This window comes from Falco rusticolus, chromosome 3 (assembly GCF_015220075.1).
Source record: "Falco rusticolus isolate bFalRus1 chromosome 3, bFalRus1.pri, whole genome shotgun sequence".
Lineage (NCBI taxonomy): Eukaryota > Metazoa > Chordata > Aves > Falconiformes > Falconidae > Falco > Falco rusticolus.
The window spans coordinates 85,852,594-85,872,507 of NC_051189.1; the positions used below are offsets into that span (position 1 = coordinate 85,852,594).

The 19,914-nt window shown below is 40.8% G+C and overlaps 1 protein-coding gene across 7 annotated transcripts in view; it reads left to right on the plus strand.

The window, feature by feature from the left end:
• TSNARE1 (t-SNARE domain containing 1) overlaps positions 1 to 19,914 on the plus strand; it is a 508,372-nt gene that overhangs the window by 387,475 nt on the left and 100,983 nt on the right. The window contains exon 12 of one of the 7 annotated variants that reach the window (XM_037380785.1): positions 3,568 to 3,633. The exons of the other annotated variants lie outside the window; for them this stretch is intronic. Within the exon in view, the coding sequence (XP_037236682.1) occupies positions 3,568 to 3,621 (54 nt within the window). The 3' untranslated portion in view covers positions 3,622 to 3,633. The remainder of the gene's footprint in view (positions 1 to 3,567; positions 3,634 to 19,914) is intronic. 7 annotated transcript variants of the gene reach the window in all.

The following is a 19,914-nucleotide window of genomic DNA, read 5'->3' on the forward strand; positions in this document are numbered from 1 at the left end:
TTGAAAGCTGTGGAAGTCCTGCTTTGATGATGTGAAGAACAGTCCAGCCCAGAAAGGTCTAAGCCCGATCAGCTGGTGAGCATTTATGCCACCTACTGCCTGCACGGGGAGGATGGGTTGCATCCTGGCACTCCTGCCGGGCGCTGTGTTGCTGGTGATCTAAAACCAGGCACCTGTGAAGTACCCTGCCTTAAAGTGAACACAGAGAGGCAGCGTCAGGAGCAAGAGGGTTTGGGTCCAAACCTGAGCGAGCTGGGAGAAGTGAGGGCCAAAAAGTGACCCCCAAGGATTCTTTGTAATCAGTGGGTATGATTTTAACACCCGCTTTGTTCAAACTGGGCCAGATTTCTTCCAGCAGGGGTTGATCCCCTGGGGAATGACTGTGGGAGAGTAAAGCACCGGCAGCTGCTGTTGCCCAGTCCATCAAGCAGGCTTTGTACGAACTCTTCGGCATTGTACGAGACACGAAATGGCTTGCCTTCAAACTGCTATTGTAATTTTCATCAAAACTGTGCTTTGACTCAACACACTGTATTTAACACAATTTATGACAATATTTCTCCCTCAATAGCTTTTTGTAGAGTATGTGCAACCTATTCTGCAGACTGCTGGTTTCCATACTTAGCATCTATTTTATGGTCTGCATTTTAAATTCCTTTAAGTGCAGGCCGTTGAGGAACAAGTTTCTGAGAGAGAGAGAGATCACTACTCAATCCCAATTCCCTCATGCAGTGGCTGTATACTCTTTATAGGCCAGTACCTTCTCCCCCAGAGACTGCGGCATTTCAGGAGTAGACACAACCATCCCAGCCTATGTAAACCACTTAAAATTACAATGTTCTGTGAGATAATTCTATATATAAGATGGAGTGTTGATGTTGATATGACAGTAACTTTTAGCAGAGATCACAGACCTCTTATACTAGGCATTACCCAATTCCATAGGGAGAATTTGTTCCTGCTTCAGAAAGCTTGCATTGTAAATAGCCATATGAGATAAAGGATGGAGGAATAAACAAAGACAACCACAGAAGATGTGTCTATATTGCCAAATAACTCCCATATCTTGGTCCCCTGATCATCCACATTGCATAAGTATTAACTCTCTGCCATTTGTTTTTGGATTTTTATTTTTTTTTTGGGGGGGGGGCTTGTGTTTGTTTGTTGGGGGGGCAGTGGTATTGAGTGAAACAACTAGTCCACTCCAAGGTGAACCCTGGATGGTTGTGCAATTAATTACCTCTGTCTGAATGGAAACACACCATGTTTAGCTCCTTACACCATCCAGAGCCCTCCGACGCTCCACTAGACTTATACTGTGAGCCTCCAATGTGAAAGCATAATAATCCATCCTTTTCCAATCATGTCATAAAACCCAGCTCTGGTGGGCAGCAGCAGAGTTTTCATGTGTTTCAGGCTGCTTTGATGTGAAGAAAAAAAACTGACACCCAAACCACAAAATCTTCATAATTATATCTTAGAGCTGCAGAGGCACTGTAAGTCGAGAGCCCACACGGTCACTGGTGGGCCCTGCTGATCCATTTCAGAGGGGCCAGTCCAGGACAGGGGAGAAGCAGCTACTCTGTTCCATGTAGTCAAAATCCCAAAGTAGACATTTTTTAGCAGTGTAATTATAACCGTAATGTAGTCCCACGGCAGAAAAGTTTATTAAACTCCCAGCGTCCTGCTCCCAGCTCCAACTGTCTTGCCACTGAGCACACCTTGGAGAAAGGGGGATGAAGGGAAGATGTAAGTCTAGCATCTTCCCACGGGGTGATCGCAAGGTGGAAAGCCTGAACTGCCATCAAAGAGCAGGATTAGCACTGCAGGCAAAAGCCAGGCACACCGATGACACCTGACAGTGTAATGTACACCAAAAGTCAATTACATCCAAGCACATTTTCAGACATTTTAAGTACTCTAACTTGTGCATAACTGATTACTTTTAGAGCTGAGAATTTGTATTTTCATTATGGCGTTAGCTCAGGTTCAGGTCCATAAGTCAACAGATGAGTGTTGTGCAGGTGAACTCCAGAGGTCATACAACAGAAACAAGCCCGAATCCTTTGACTGAGGTATCACCCCTGTGTCCTCAGCATGGCCTATACAATCAGAGCATGTTGAGCAGTAGAGCTGACAGGAACAGTGGGAGCGTGAAAACACTAGATTAAAAAGGAGTCTGTCACAAAGATTTCATTTTGTTTTTCCACACCACATATATGCTCCCAGCCCCAAGGCTTTGTTCTGTGTGCATTAAGGGTGATCAGATGGTCTTCTGCAAAGCCTAGGAATCACTTTAATCCCCCAAACTCCTTTGTAATGCATTGGCTTTTCCTAGCCGTCTAGACCCAGCAGCTTGCTGTAGAACTTGGCTGAAGGCATTAAAGGCTTTATGGGATGTTCTGCGATGTGGTGAACTGTACTGTGTCTTTCTTTAAATTCTTGAAGTTCTTAACAGGCTGCACCAGCAAAATACAAAATTTAGTTGGATAGCTTAGGAAGATCGCTTTTTTCTGGTACATACAAAAGCTTAGTAGGAAATCTGGAAGATCTTGTGGCCAGAAGTCTTCAGGTTAATTGCGTATCTCATGATGCCATATTATTATCTGTAATAAAACTTTATTTCAGCCACTGATGTATGTGAACAGTATAACCATGTACATTAGATAGATGCTTTTCTTCCTTACCATTAACTTCATTAATTTAATTTGGCTTTTCTTACAAGAAGTCGTCACACTTGTAAAACATCTTCCATCTGTCTCACCTGCTTATTTAAGAAGCAGAGAGACAGGAGGTTTTCAAACCTTCACAAAACAAAAGCATAAGCTGTAATTTAGGAAATCTACTCAGTAGTCTATCACGCAAAATGCTCATCTCTCCTTTTCTGTCCCTTGTCCTCTTCCCACAGTGCTGTGCTGTACTGTCTTAGCTCTCCAAGCTTCCCTTCCCCCTGTGCTTCCCCTCTCTCTTACTTGCCTGACTTTCCCTATCCCAATCACAAATCTGTCATGCTCTTGTTCAAAATGAAATAGCTTATTCTTCTCTTCTCTTCTATCTTGCTTTGTTCACAAGTCCTCTTGGCCTTCTGATCATTTTCTTTGCCTATTCCTGCCTCCTTCTCTTCTACTACCTACTGTATTTTATTTCATTGCACTTCATTTTATTTCATTTCATTTCATTTCATTTCTCAGGCAATACAGTCAAACTTGAACACAATATTCAAGGTGAGGGCATCTCATTAAATGAAATAATGGCATTGTGCTAGTTTAGGCGTTACTCTCAGTTCCATGCTTTCTGTACAATACGATTTTCTTTTCTTGTGCAACTGCCATTGTGGATGTGGCAGATATATTCATGGAAATGTCCACATTTGGACTCTGAATGGAAGAATGTGAGAGTATCAAAGAGGTTACTGCACACAGCTGTACTACAAGCTCAGAGATGTAGTTCAGCAGACAAAATCTTCACTCTTATTTTCCATGGAAACATTGGTAGAATGGCTGTCTAGCTGTACAGAGATCTTAGGCTGAATAGTTTTGTTTTGTTTTGTTCTGTTTTTCATTGTAGGGGACTTGGAGGTCTAGGGAAGAAAGATTCTTCATCGCTACAGAAATAATCTAGATCTGAGTTCAGGTCAGTTCCTGGCACAGAATGATATTGAATAAGATGCTTTGCCTTGCTGTGCTTTTATTCTCCATCAACAAAACACTTCCTAACCTAATTTCTTATTCACTGGGATGGAAGCTCTCTTCAGCTTGGAGGAGGTGTTCCTTGAATATGAATCAGCTTTTCTGACCCCCTCTTTCCTGTAGGACCTTATCCCATGAGACTCTTCCCAGCACATCTTTGGCCTCTTCACTCATCAGTGCCATCAGACTTCTGTCCTTCATGGTAGGATGCTGTAGGATATACAGTGTAGGTGTGATGTAAATACAGTGGAGGCATCTTAGGGGCTAGCAGTGTAAATGTGGACAGGACATTACCAGGGGGACCTTCTCTAGGGCTGGTCTCAGAAGCAACTATGCTGTAAGCAAAGATATGTTAATCTCTTCTGCTGGGTTAGGGAAGTAAAATGCAGAAACTGGTTGCACAGTCAAGTCTAAATTAATTCTAATGAATTTCTAATGACTGTCAGTGGTCAGTGGGCAAAGGATGTTATTTGGGAAGATCAGCAGGAGCATGTTGAGTTCTGCCGAGCAAGGCAGAAAGTAGCATGGCTTGGGCTGCTTTGAAGAAAACCAAGATTTCTAGGAAGTTGTAATACTGTGGTCCAGGGGAAACAGATGAAAATCTGGACATATTGGTATACTGGGGCAGAAAGCTCTAGAATTACTATATACATAAGCCTTGCTTTCTTGGTTTGGCTTTCTTTCTTTGTTTGTTTGTTTAAAAACTAGATCCTACAGCACTTTATTCAGGTTGACTTTATTAACATGTAAAGGCAAATTTCTGCCAGCCGCGCATCTGGCAGGGAGATCAAGTCTCCTCAGAGGAGGTTTGGTTTATGTTTACTCCTTGAAAGTGACAGGGAGACACTGTGGCACCATGTCAACATGGACATTTTCATACAGCTCTTAAACTCATTCCCCTTGTCAAGCCTGCTATATACCTTCCCTCTTACTGTGTGTTAAACCTGTTCCCACAGCAAGCAGTTTCCCAGTTCTAGCATCATTTTTATCCCAGCTGGTGTGTGCAGTTAAAGCCTAAGCACAGACAATCAATTCTGTCTTCACAGAGCTTTCCTGGCTACTTCAAACAATTTGAGAACAAAGTTTATATAAATAGATTCCCTTCATCCCTCCTAATCCTTGCTACATGTTAGGCTAATTTTGTGTATTGTGTTCATGAAAAACATCAGTGATATACAAAAATATAGTAGACTTGTGATTCCTCGAGACAGTTAGAGCAGTGAGTTTCTTGTTTTCCCCTATCAGTAGGTTTAAAAATGCTGGTTTTATGAAAATACTTCCAACAGTGCTTTTATGGGTCTGTGAATGGAAGGGAAGTTTTGAATGGAATGACCTTTACATTTCCACATTCCGCTGTAAATCAGTAGAGTAAGAGAAAATAGTTTTCCACATCTATAAATGTAGAGATTTTTTTTAACCATGGAAAATACCCTTGTGCAACTGCTAGCATCTCCCACACCTCTATCCTCCATTCACTAAAGAAGCACTTGTTAAGTCTGTAGTATCTGCTGGGAAGAATATGTGGCTTATTTAGCTGATACTGCAGCTTGGGAGTTTTCTCCTGTTTGGCTATCTCTTTGTACTCCACTATCCCAATTGCAGGAATTTATAGCCTTCTCTGTGGGCTAAAGCTGGGTTTTAATTGCCACTTTTCCATGAAGAGGACAGTCAGATTAAGTGGGGGGAAAATGCATTTCAGCAGCAGTATGAGTTACACACAATTAGAGGCAAAGCCAAGCGTGTTTACCCCAGAGCTCCCCCTTCCCCAGCAGTCCGTGGCCTCTGATCCCCCCGTCATCTGCTCCTGTTACTCCAGTTCTTCCCTATTTCTGATTCCTCCCTACCTTTGCACCTCCTTTTCTCCCAGTTGTGTGAAAGTGGAGCTTATCTGATGATCTATTTGCCAAGTAACCCTATTTTTAGAGTAGCATGGGCTATAGGGTGCAAGCTAAGCATGAAAAAATACAGCAAATGGAGTGTGTAAGGCAAAACAAAAGTGATACAACATTACACAGTTTATCCAGTTCCTGCTGAAATCGGTAACTGCCATCTTTAGCTTCCGTTGAAAATTCCCAGTTAATATCGGAAATGGAATACTAGAAAGAAAGAGGTGGTGAAACCACAGGTTGCTTCACTCACTGATTTCTTGTCTAAATCTTCATTTAGCTCTGAAAAACATGCAATTTTTCTAACTTCTTAGAGATCTTGTTTTAATACTCAAATACCTCAGCCCAGACCCTTAATTTTTACAAGATATAAAAGTTGTTTTATGCCCAACTGCTTACACATTTAAGCCTCTGAATCCCTCAGTTGGTTTTAGTGCCACTTTGACAATGAAAAGGGCTAATTCAAGATCTATTCTTACATTTATAGCATCATAAAGAATGTTCAGAATAAAGACTTCATTTGCATACATCATAAAAATAAACAAAATAATTTGCATAAAAGACTGCATGTAGCAGTACTTTGAATGGGGAATCTTGGGAAATATGTTTGTAAGATGAGAAAGAGAGAGGGGGTGAAGAAGATGGATGGCTTTCAAGGTATGGGATGCTCTGCTTTTTTATATTGCCGAATCATTTGATATTTTGGAGTTTTGAGGCAGATATGAACTATAAAGATCTCTGGGCTGGGAATCCCTTGAGAGCTGCTAGGTGATGTGTGGCAGCTTCAGGGATTCTCTGGGTTGAAAGTGGTGATCAGTGCTTTTCCTGGTCCAGTCTAGGATTGTACCAGTCTGGCCAAAGCTTGAGAGAAATTCTGGTGACTGATTATGGATAATTAACATGCATCATTTGTCATCTGTGTTTGCATCCCAGATTTCTCTGTGTTGGGATTCAGTATTGCTGAAGTCAGTAGCCTGCATTGGAAGTGTGCAGATTTATTTTACAAGGAGAGAATCTAGGCTGGTGGCATACCTTTATGGCATGATGTGGTACCCATTTAGGATCTCCCAGAATTTTACATCAAGAACATGGAAAATAACCCTGACAGCCTACACTGATGGTGTCGATTTTAGTCATGGTTGCGTCACATTTTACTGTCATATCTACCTTTTTTTTTTTAGAATGTAGTTTTGCTTTATGTTTTGATTAATTCTGTGTGCAAGCATTGTCCTCCATGGTGCTCTACTTGAAGCAAATTTGAATCCAGAGGACCACAAATTTAAAAGATAGTAAAAAGAACCAGCTTCTTACAGCTTTTAAAATACTTGGCCACTTTCCTGCTTTGGGACTTTGACGATACCACTCCAGATCTCCCCAGTTCCCTGAGTCTTTCAGACAGGGTCTAGGTTTCTGTGACTCAGTTCTGTCACCTGCCAAATGAAGATTGTCAGAGGCTATGCTGAACAGTGTAAAAGGTGCTGTGCAAATAGGATGGAAATAGAGATCTTCACAGCTAAGTGAAGTAGCATAAAGAGTTAAGTGACAGGTTGTGCCTGTCCTGTGGTCTCCTCTCATCCAGCTAATGAGTGTAAAGCAAAATTGCTGTTGGGATGGAAGAGCCTCAGGAAATGTTTGAGTCCTATGCTTGAGTAGTTATGTCTAAAGCCAGGGCGATTAGCTGGTGCTGTGGGGAAAATCACTCGATACACAGCAGGATTTCACAGCCCTCTCCGTTTCTGCCCTCGTGTAAAGGTTAATGGATCCATGAATTTCTGGAGCACATAGACCTTACCCATGGGCCCTGCTGACAAGGCAGCCCATGAGGACTGCAGGTCTAGCACCTGTCTGTCCACCAGAACACTGCCACTGCAGGGAGGGTCTCCCTGTGGATTCAAGGGAGGGAAGACTGCTACATGCATCATTGTTAGCTGAAACTTTTCACCTGTCTTTCATAATAAAGGCTGTGATTATGTCTTCATGTTTTATTAGTTTCGGAAGACTGTGTTATTAGGCATTAGAAATCCCACAGGAAGCAATTTGCAAGATTTGGAGTTTATACTTGTCTTGGCCCAAATCTTCATGCAGACATTTCTCCTTCCCACCCTTTTCCTTGCAATTGAAATGACAAGAAATGTGCTGTGCTTCACACACTGGGGCCATGCAATGTTAATTACAGACACACACACAGACAGGGACAGCTGCATTTTAACAGAGAAGTAAAACATATATGGCTTGACATTCAGTTTTAACCCATTGGTGTAAAACAGCTCATTGTGTGTTGTACTATGATTGCAGTGCCACTGGGACTGGCATCTCTGGAAGCTGAAGCAGCTGAGACTGGAGGAGCATAGACAAATGATGAGACATTGTCACCAGCCTTTGAGGCCCCCTCATTGAACAAATCTGGGTCCCAGGTCCCCCTAGCAGGACAGGTCCAAGCTCTGGGTCTGAGACTTTTGCAAACTAAAGAGCATCTTGCCTGGCCTGTTGTTTCTCCCAGCTGTCAGCACTGAGATCTCGGTGCTGTCGAGAGGAATCTCCACAAAATAAATGGACAAAAGCAAAGAGAAAAAGTGGGGGGCAGGGACTGAGAAAGGCAGTTATGCTTTGTGAGCTCTGCTTGTGAAAAGTTCCATGCCATGCATAGAAAGTTTTGTTTGCTCTCCAGTACATACCACTCTCTTTTATATAGGCCAGCAATTTTGTGCCTGGAAATTGAAATGTTGTGCACTTTTAGGATATTAATATTTTTGCCAGGCATGGTATATTTTCAGCTTTGAAACAGAATCCCCTTTAGCTGATTGCCAGCAGCATGTTACAATGAACAAGACAGCCAGTTTGGGTGTGATGCTAGCAACACCAGCTAGTAATTTATACCATATTACACAGCAGGGCAGGAGCAGCTAATGAAGTGCTACCTAAGTAAATAGTCATTTGTGTGGCTCAGATTAAACCTTTGGAAGTATTTCCAGCAGAGCATATAGCGCTAATGAATCTCATTATTACAAATTGCCAAGCAGCGCCAAGTGTATGGGGAGACCTTGCCAGTCAGCCCTCTGCGGCCACAAATCTTGCAGCTGTAACAGCATGGACATAGCTTGCACCACAAAGAAGAAGAATCCTCGAGATGAGCTCTGCAAAGGCAGTCAGCTTGGATGCAGCATCCCTCTCTCCTCTTCTGCTATCTGCCTGTCATCCTGAATATCTCCAGTTTCCAGCCTTCCTCTCTTTCTCCCTGACCTCACTTTTACCGTCTGTTCTCACATTCTTCCCTCTCCAAGAGTAGCTCTTCTTTGATTTTTTTAATTTTTTTTTCTCACCCCACCCCCTCCCCCCAACGTCTCTGCTGAATCATAGCAGAGAAATGGAAAATAAAGAGTATCCAGCACAATAAAGATCATCCTTTGTCCAGTTCTCCTGGCTTCTTTGCTAGAGATAATACAGAAACAATCAAGCCAAATAAGATCAGCCTGTGAGGTTTCTATCACTTTTTTTTCCTCTTCTTCACCTTATTAATATTGCAGCTGTCGCACTTTATAATCTCATGCGTTAGCTTTACCCAGGCATGCAGCTCTGTGTTGATTCGTTTATTTTAATCAAAGTTTTGCCTACTGATATTTTTCCCTGTCCAGGCTGGAACAGAGAAAATGAAATCTCAACAGAAAATGCACACACAAATCGTTAATATTTGACCTCTGGAAAGAACTCATTTATTAAACATTTTTTCATCCCTTCAGGGTATTCAGAGACATAGTTTCTTTGTGTGTTATTTTGGCAGTAATACTAGAGCATTTCCCCATGGGCTTCTCTAAGTGATCTCAAGTGTGCACTAATAGCCCTTTGCCTTTGGCTTCCATGAGTATACACACACTTAGTCACAGGATCCCCTTTGGGTGATGTGGTGGTTTTTTTAGGTGTGGGTGTTGTTTTGTAGGTGGTTTTTTTTCATTTTTGGATTTTTCTGGGTTTTTTTGTTGTTGTTGGGTTTGTTTCTACAGCTTACAAGAAGATGGTTTGTTACTGTTTCAGTATGAAGTATAGGAGCTTTCTGCTGCAGCTCTGGAGTTTTAACAGATGGAGAATATTAAACCTTCATATATATATATATATACACACACACACATATACATTTCAGAGTGTAAAAGGATTGATTGCCACAGAGCAAGACACTAAAAGCTAGTTGCTGTTTTTTCTCATACTGAAGCATGTTTCCCTCCTGATGGTAAATAGCTCCAGAAAGATGTTGACATACTGATTGTCTACTCATATCATTCTGGGTGGCGGAAGCCCTTATTGACAATTTAGAGATTGAAGGGCTTGGAAGTACATATTAAAGAAAATTTAAAATCCAATCAAAGCAACATAATAAAAACACAAACCAGAACTGCAAGCGCTACACTAAGCACTAAATCTTCAATGGGGGTGTTTCAACAAGCTGTCTGTCAAAGTTTAGCCGAAGAAACCTTCTCCATTCCTGGGTGGAAAAGGGGATATTTCTGATGAAGAAGGACATGGGATCATGTTGTGAAGTAGTGTTGCTGGGCTCACATGGCCAAATTCAAGGGTTCCTGGACTAGTGGGAATTTTAAAATGTTAGAATTGGTAGAAAGAATAGTTTCCACAGCTTGAAGGTTGAGCAATAACTGTGGACCAGTCTCTGGTCTTCACAGCAGCATGGGATGTGGGACATTTCTAGTCCCCGTGTGTCAGATAGTGCCAGAAGACTTTTTGAGTTGGAGAAGGGAAAGATCTGGGCCCGTGCAGGAGGGCTGGTTAGTTTGGTCATGCTGGTATGGATTTATATCCTCTTCTCTGTTCCTTTCAAAAGTATGAAGTATCTGGACAACCTGTAGATTAGATCAGACCCAAGGGATCTGCATATACCAGTTTATGCCAGAAAAAAAAATAAGAGTGCAGGTGTCTGCTTTCCTACCTTGCCCTACTTCCCACATACAACCCCAACCTCAGCCCGGTTGCCCTGCAAGACCAGCTCTTTGCTCGCACTCCCTGGGCTACCAGGCACTTGCTGGGGGCCAGAGTCAGTGTCTTCTCCATTTCAGAGCTGCCCAGCCATGCACATGCTACATTTTTAAGGGGCACAGAAGGAGATCTATGTGCAGCACTGAGCCCATGAAGAAGCAATTAGCAATGATTTCTAAGTTTTCTTCGTTAAGCTCTCATTGTATCTCACCAGCCCACTCTTTCCCTCCACCCCATCCTTCAACAGCCAGTCCTTTCCCGAGATCTATTAATATCCTGTGATTTACCTACATACAAAGTATGTTACTTTCAATTCCCACTGGGCATATAAAACAGATGTCCCTTTTCAAGGGATTTATCAGCAATTACAAATAATGCAGTGTAAATAAGTTTTCCAAGACCTTCAATTATGCTCATTAGCTTAAAGATAATGAGACGTGGGATCAAATTTAAATCCACTAGCCTACCAATTTGGGATGAAGAGCCTTGCTTTAGTCCACAGCTTTAACATCTGAATGTGAAGCCAGTACAACAAGGCACTCTAGGTATTTGAGGCAAAGCTCCTCAGGTTTTTACTAGGAGCTTTGTATGAACTAAGTTCATGACTCAAGCTTTCATATTTTTACCCCAGATACCACTCAACTTAGTCTTGTTTGTTCCTTTAAAAGGGGATGCTATTTTAGGTCCGCAGGGGTGTAAAGTCTTTAAAGAACACCCTCTTCAAGGGAAATCACAGGGCAACACAAATGTTAAGGTTCTGCTTCTGGGGAGAGAGGATATGTTTAGCTGTGGCCTACCCAGGTATTTTTAGTTGCACATACATCAGGTGATATAGCTAAGAGTACATCTGGACACTACAAGTCCTGTGTCTCCTTAGACCTCTCATGGTTAGAGTTGTTGGGGAAAAAACCTCAAACCAACCAAAAAAAAACCCCACAAAAACAACCAACCCACAAAAAAACCCAAACCAAACCAAAAAAACACCAGAAAAGCCCCCATGTGTATTGTAGATAGGTCTATTTCAGCAGCTCCACTTAACGTTCATCAGAACCATTTCTGCAAGCTGATAGTTGCAGTGCTGTTTCTTCCTTCTACTTCCCACAGGAAGATCTCAAAATCCTGTCAAATATCTATACCAATATACATGCACATGTGTGTCTTCTGCCACAGATCCTTTTGCCTTAAAGATTGGAATGCTTAACAGAGTAGCTTCATTTGTGGCTGGCTATTAGTAAGAACAAGGGAGAAGAAGGAGCTGATGCACAGAGAAATACTTTCTTACCCTTCTCAGTTTCTCATCTTCAAGGAGGATGTGTCTACTGATCTACCCCAAACATATCTCAGGGATACTCAGGATAACTAATATGTATTTAATATGCTGATTTGCTGTTGTTGGATCTTTGTTGAAGCTCCAGAGGAGATGAGACAGGATTAAATACATATCACGGAGATAAAAAAAGGTATGTCTACTGCAGAAATGCAAAGCAGCCTTTGAAGTCTGTGGGGGGTATGACTGTTTCCTCCAACTCAGAATTTGTGTCAGATTATTTAATTAATTTTAAGACTGTATATTAACATACTTTTTTAATAGTGGTGCTTTAAGCAAGTAAGTCAATGAGTAGTTTGTAATAGAACTACCACATTAAACTTCTGCTCCCTGTGTCATGATCAATAATAGATCACCATCTCCACTGCTCAGTGTAAAGTGGAAGTACACCTCTCCCAAAAGATGATCTGCCTAACACAGGAATTATTTTTCCCCCCTTAATATATATTTAGAATAGAAAGATAGGTAGAATCTATTCTGGTGAAATTATGTCTCTCTATACATCTATAATAGATACAAAAATGAGCAAAAGGAATGTTGAAGATGATATTCTGTGGCCACATCCAAGAATGAGAGGCATCCTGGAAAATTCCAAAATGTGTTTTTATATTTCATCACCCAGTAAAAGGTGCCCAAATTGACTTTAGAAGTACATTGTTGTTATTAGGAGTTGCTATAATAAGCAGAATCAACCAGCAGCTATTTCCTAATGGGGTTTTATAATTGCTTGTTGGATATTTCCAGTTTTTGGCTCAGAGCCCTTTGTTCTTGTTGCTAACAGAAAAAGTGTAATAACCAGTAGCTGCAGCCTACTGTGGAGGACACCATCCAAGTTAGGAGAATATGTAATGAGCAGTTTTGATTCACATTCTCTTAGTCTTTAGAAAATAATTCTAGTCTTTAAAAGGCTCCATGCACCACTTAACTCAGTAATTGGCAAGAGGGGATGGAAATACAACATTCTGCAAGCAAAGTTGCACATTTCAGATAACTCTTATGAGGAGAGCGGGCACTCTGTCACATATTTGTAACTTCTTTCCAGTACTCAATAACCATTTGATATCAGTCAGTCAACAGAATCTTGCTCTGCCTTGCATGGAAGGATGCTGCCTTCGTGGTCTCAGGAGTATGTTACAGGCATGGTCACACGGGGCTCTTCCACATCGTATTTTAAGAGTTAGGCTGGGCAGGAATTTAATGGTTGTAGGACAGAGTAACACAGATGCTTTTCAAGTTCATAGGGAAGAGATTTCCACATGAAGGTGTCCACAGGCTAGAAGGGTCACAAAAATGGCTGTTGTCCATACAGCTCCCACCTACCATATGGTGCAGCAGTCTTCAGAAAAAAATGTTGTGAATAGGGCATATCTCACCTAACTTTAGGTATTTATAGTGTTGGTGTCTGTACCTGGTACCCATAGGTATCTAGGTTCCTATTCAAGTCACTGACATTTAAGATGGAAGTCATCTCGGAAAGTACAAACATCTGTGGTATGGTGAGAAGGTTCATGTCCTCAAGTCCACTGCTCACCAGCTCATCATTAAGTATGCTTGGGTCTTTTGGGAAGGGAGGGAGGGAGGAAGGAAGGGAGGAAGGAAGGGAGGAAGAGAGGGAGGAAGGGAGGAAGGGAGGGAGGAAGGAAGGAAAGGAAGGCAGGAAGGAAGGAAGGTAGGAAGGGAGGAAGGGAGGAAGGAAGGAAGGAAAGGAAGGAAGGAAGGAAGGAAGGAAGGAAGGAAGGAAGGAAGGAAGGAAGGAAGGAAGGAAGGAAAAACGTCATACAGTGTATCTTTAGCTACCATTTTTTATTCAAGGCGTAGGATTTCATGCCCAAATGCAAAGCACAGCAGGTCCTCATTTGTGTGGATTCTGACTGCTTTTTACTTTTTCAGGGAGGCTAAAATTTGAAGGAATTAACTGAACTTAAATGCATTGTTATGGTTTGCTAATCTCAAGCCAGTGTTTTCAGGAAAACTCGCAGGTATTGAAAGCAAAGCCCCTGCCGAACTGACAGCCTCTCTCAATTTACTTAACCTTCTGTAGTCATCCAGGAGTTTATGCTCCAACAAGAGATTTTTTAAGGTACAAAATCTTGCTTTCTAGTTCACTGAACACATGGGGAGCCTTTTGTTGTCGTTATCTGCACTGTATCTTCAGGGAAAAAAGCAAATTTATAAGTGAAGAGGTTTGTGACATTCATGTCCAAAAGTCAGGGAAGCAAACAAGCAGAGAGATAAAACATTCCTGACAGGACTAAGTTCAATATTACAAAATGGAGAGGAAAACAAATTCAGAGGGAATTAATGCATCAGGGAATGTGAAACTAAAATTAAATCAGTTAGTTTCTCCAATGCTTGCATATTCTTTATGGAGAGTTCAATTATGGTGAGATTATTAATTTGTTAAGTGATTAATGTAAGATTATATTAGAATAGACAGATTTCTCATTACAGATATCCTGGTTTATCTCATCTCTGCCAGCTACAGTGTCAAATCTTGGAATGTTTAAATTCTACTCCTCCTGTAGAAAAGGGAAACTTTCTATTCTTCTAGACAAACATGTAATACTTGTTTGGAGGCACACTTAGATATTTGGACTATAATTTGGATACTGGAAATTAATTTTCAGTTGCTGAAAGATGTCACATGTCTGGCGGATCTTGGGAAAAGTGGTTTACCTTTATCTGTCTTTTTGTATATTTTTTAGTTGTGCCGGTATTTTCTATGCAAATTAAAGATACTACTTTTCTGGTTCATCATGTTTGTTCTTTCACTATACCATAATCTCTTTGGGGGAGGTGTGACAAGATGACAGATGACACATTGTTTAGGAAAAAAACTGTGAATTCAGGTTAGACTTAGTTAATACACAAAGCTAAAACCAAGCAAAATCTGTGTGTTTTTTCTTTTTTCTTTTTTTTTTAATTCAGAATAATGTTAGTAATGAAATTTAAATTGATTTCTTTGTTTGGTTTAATCAGACCTCAAAAACCGTACGGTAAACTATGTTCTAATCTAAGTCAGGCAAAATACAGTCTTGCACTTACACTGGGAGAATTTTTAGCCAACCAAACTTCAGCCTAGCTCCATTAAGGAACGATGGCCCACTGATTGATTGCCTCCTGACTGAAATCCGTGGCTAAGCTTTCCAGGAAAACTCCATGAGTTTCAACTCCCCAAGTTGTCATAGTGTCATCTAAATGTCAGGATTTGCCTTTGTCAGGAAATGCCTCCTCCCTTCACGTCTTGAGACCTGGCATATACTGGAGAAGCAAAAGGTGAAGGCAGTATTATAAACTGAAGGTATGAAAGACATGAAATACTGTTTGGGTGATGCCAAAGCCCTGTCTTTGAGGGGCATATGTTTCCCCGAGTGTTGCTGGAGGTTCAGGTGCTGCAGTTTTTAATATAGGAAAGCTTAAGTAACTTTATAAATCCTCCTAAGGAAACAACTGCAACCTACAATGTGCTGCTCTGCCAAAGTACTTGACAAAATTTGGGTAAGAGAAGCAGCATAGCATTTTCTATGGTGCAGGAGAGCTCGCTCACCTTTGTATCTGTGCATAGCACCACTCCTCCCTGAAGAAATCAGGAATACAGACATCATTCAGGATCAGTGGGGTTCTGTCAGTAAGGTTTGATTGAGTGAAAGGAGAAAATTTGAGACAAAGAGGAGTATCCATAAGATACCACAACCAACCTTCACCTAAATACTGGAGGCAGTGGGGAAAACCTCCCTCTGGTTCCATCCACTTCTCACTTGTCCATGGCCCATAGCGGTGCAGATTAACATCTTCATGGCCTGATTCAGTTCCTACTTGAGCAGCAATTCTCTCTCTGTGAAGCCATCAGTATTTTTTTCCTTGCTTAAGTGAAGTGTTTAGTCCCGGCTGTCATAATTAAGGAGAAGATTTTGCAGCATAATATTTCCCAAGGATGTTTATCCTTTCCTGAGATAAAGATCAGAGGTTATTTTGCTTTTGCTGGAATTTCATTTCCCTGCAAATTGTCCTAGTATATTTTGATTTTTTAGAGGATTTTTTGTTGTGGGTTTTTTTGGGGTGGTGGTGGTGTGTTTGTTGTTTTTTTTACAAGAGGGCTTCTGATACTAACTTTCTATCACATCCATTTGCAGAATTACTCCACTTTTCATGCACTTTATTGTCTTAAAAACTGGCTAAATTCCTTACTGATCTATGTATTTAAGCTGACTGCATAAAAAATCAGAAAGAGTAAATGTAATAACTATTGAGTGGAATATTTTCAGCCTTTAATCTGGCATTGATTTAAGGCTCAGAATGAAAGTATAAGTGAAGAAACACAAATGAATTTGCTTACATAAAACTCACTTCTTATTAAAAGTGATAAGCAAGGTGAAGGAGAAACATTTATGCAATTCCTCTTCTTTTGTTTATTTCTTGCCTTAGTAGGCAGGACATCTTGTAAGTGACTACCAGAGCCTTAGCAGCCTGGCAGTGAGAGGTGGCAGAAAACAGGGGGTCATGTTGTGAGAGGTCGGTCCACATGTCCCACCTCAGGTCTGAGACCTGCCTGGCACCATGCAGAGCATGGCAAAGGGGTCCTGGTGCCTGGTTTATTCTCCGATGTGGCGTTATGACTTCCACGACTACTGGGGAGGGAAGTGATAGTCCACTCTGTTGTTCCATACACCAAGCCGACCTTCGCCTCTGCTGATTTCACTTATCTCCTTGCAAGCACTTCAGCAACTATCCTTTAGCAAAGGACTGGCAGTATTTTTACAGTGCCTGCTATTCCAGACTCCTTTTTCCTGACCTGTAAGTACTACCATAAGCATGATTAACAATATTTATTATAAGTGCACATTATATTATGCATTTTATGAGGCTTCTAGAAATCCATGGTCTTTAAAACGTGCATTTCAACTAGAATTCCACCTAAGCTAAAACAACATAAGAATTATTACACTGCAACACCAACAAAACAAAAAAAACCCCACCATTTTATTTTTCAATAACACTTTATTTTCTGTAGATGAAGTCACAAGGGATCTTTTTATTTGGCTACAACTGCTTGCACAATATTTTTCCACTCATCTTTCTTCCCAGGGATCACATTCAGATTGAATGTGCAAGGATTGCACCCCTTGCTAATGGTATGCAGCTACTTCTGGGGTGGAAACCAGAAGCTTTTAATTCGCATACCATTCCATATTGGAATTACCCACTGGAAATTATAGGTCAAAATCGTGTGGTGGTATGTTATCTGCCTTTTTCTATGTAATCTATTTTTAGAGACCAACATCCAATTGCTAAGTCAGCTACAAAAATATTTATTTTTATGATAACATTCAGGAGGTTTTAGATAAGGAAATTAAGCTGTTGAGGTACATGTAAAAATCAGTAAGCTCTTTGATATATTATCACATGGAAAGTGAATACTTAATTTGAAAAAGCTAGAGATTACAGAAGACGCTTAAAAGTGGGTGAAACTGATTTAAGGGAAGATGTTGTGATATGATCAGTAGCTGCTGGATTTGAATTGGCAGTACAAACTGGGACTAATCTTTTTTAGTAATTTCATAATATGTTATTTTACCTTGGTGCACAGTCAGGAGGTATCGGGAGTTCAGAGGAAGAAAAGGCTATCACATAGGAAGAATAGTTTTAGCCATATTAGTGAAGCAGCAAATACATTTCCTAACAGAAAGTACCAGGTTCTATAGTTAGGCACTAATAATTTCCACTGTAAAACGATATTACATCAACTAAAAATGAGACAGAAAAATAGCTTGTGCATTCCAGGATAAGAATAAATTGTTAATGTACAGGATCATGAAAAGATGCTTGTGACCACAGGATGTGGTAGTCAAGATATTTCTAGTGCTAAGGAGGGGCTACTGCCATTGTACCAGGTACTGTGGGGACTTCAGTGAAGAGTACTGTACGTCACTCTGAGCAACAAAAGTGAGTTCACGTAAGAGCAAAGCTTAACAGAGGTATTGCCATGATGGGGAGAGGGAAGATACTACCTGAAGAAGGCATTTATACCTGCTGCAATCTGCAGCTTAGCACTGAAACATGCTAGCTGGCTTCTTATGCATTAGCTCAGATAATGGAAATACGGGCAGTGCACAGATAAAGAAATTTGCCTGTTTGCTTTCCAGAGTAAAATGCCAAAAACAGAGCTCCTGTGCCTGGCACTTCAGCAGAGTCACTAATAGGTATGATTAGTCTCTATATGACATAGCAGCATAGCAAAATAAAGGCTGAGAGGAACTGGTTTTTGCTAAGATTGATAATATTGTAAGAATAAACAGTGGTAACATACTCATGAATAAATTCATGCTATACTTGGATTAGGACTGTCCAGAGGTGACCATCTGACTAGGGTTTAGGTGGAGCCTGATCAGCTGGCAAGCTGGCAGTAGCAGGGAATAGGTCACCAATGCAAATGGTGCTCCTAAATAAATCATAGTAACAAGCACATTTCAGGGAAAAGTACCTCAGCCTCCCCTTTTGAGTTCTTAATTCTGCTGGACTCAACTGTGCTCCTGCGGCAGGGGTCCCCATATAGTTTTAGTGGTACCTGAGACCTGCTGTGGAATTGTTTATCACTTTCATGCCTTTATGCATTTGAAAGAACAACGTCTCACAGTAAAATAGACAAGAAGTATGATTATGTGCCACAGTTCTCTTCGAGAAGAGGCAGTTGTACCCAAAAATTCAGGAAGGTACCTTTTCCCTAATATTGTAGTTTGAACTGTTCACAGCTACTGAGAATTGTGACTCTGTTCTGCCACCAGCTCTTCTCAAACCAGCCTAAAGAAAACATGGCTCATATACATGAGCTTTGGATTATGTTTGTTTTGTTTCTCTGTGTGATGCAAAACCAGTACTTTTAGTAAAAGCATCTGACAACTTTTTCTCCTTGCCATAATTTGTTACTTTTAAAATTCATCTTACTTTCAAGATTGTCATATCTGAGTGGTTTTTGTTTAGGATAGTTATCTCTATGTGTTTTCCCAAGCTCCCATGTACTTTTATTTGTTGGGATTTCAGCATGTCTTACCTGTGCATTAGATTTCATGAGTAGTACTTAGAAGAAAGCCATTTATTTTATTTAATGATGCAATTACAAAGGTATCTTGTTTATTACATTAGTGCCCACATCCACGTCAGACTTGTCTTCAGGAGAATTAGTATCATTTGTCTCATTCAGGACCTGTAACTTTATGCCTCAATTATTCTGTACTATTGCATAAGTAACATTGCCAGGATCTCTATTAGATGGGAACACCAGGTGACTTAAGGAAATTTAATACCCTGGCATTTTCAGCCACAGAGCACTTGGTCCTATTATTAATCAAGGCGCCAGAGCCTTATTCATCTCCTGATTAAAGATTTCAGCAGAAGGGAATCATGCAAGCCTTAAGTACAGTATTTTTAATTAGGGACAAATTCAGAATATCACTATGCATTACTTCTTTAGTAGGTGTAATTAAAGAGCTGATCTGTAACGAGCCCACTTGGAAAAACACTCTTCTTTAAATCCTAGCAGCCTGCTCTTAAAAAAGAGACCAAATGAAATGGGGCATAAAATCAATCCCTCAGAAATCAGGATGGGAAATGTCCTGTGGTCATTGTAACCACATCTTTAAGGAAGGCAGGTTCGGTCACAGTACGTGGTATGCAAAGGCATAGTCACACAGTCCTCATGCAAGTTGCAAGTATGTGGAGAGTCACTGCAGTTTAAGAAACACCTCATGAATTATCTGTAAAAAGCAGTAGGATTTGCTTTTCCTAACTTTAACCATCGAAATATGATATATCTAGTTTAAACTAAATCATCGAGGCTCCTAGTAGGAAGAGAAATACTCCCCCAGTTAGAGATTCATCCCATCCTGTGGCAAGTCTTTGAGGCTGGTTATTGATGCAGACTGTATGACATACCACACATGGCAACTAGGCTACTCAGACATTTGATGTGAAGCAAAGAAAGAAGAGTCTATATGACCAAAAATGTTAAGTGACTGAATGCTTTAGGAACTCAGTA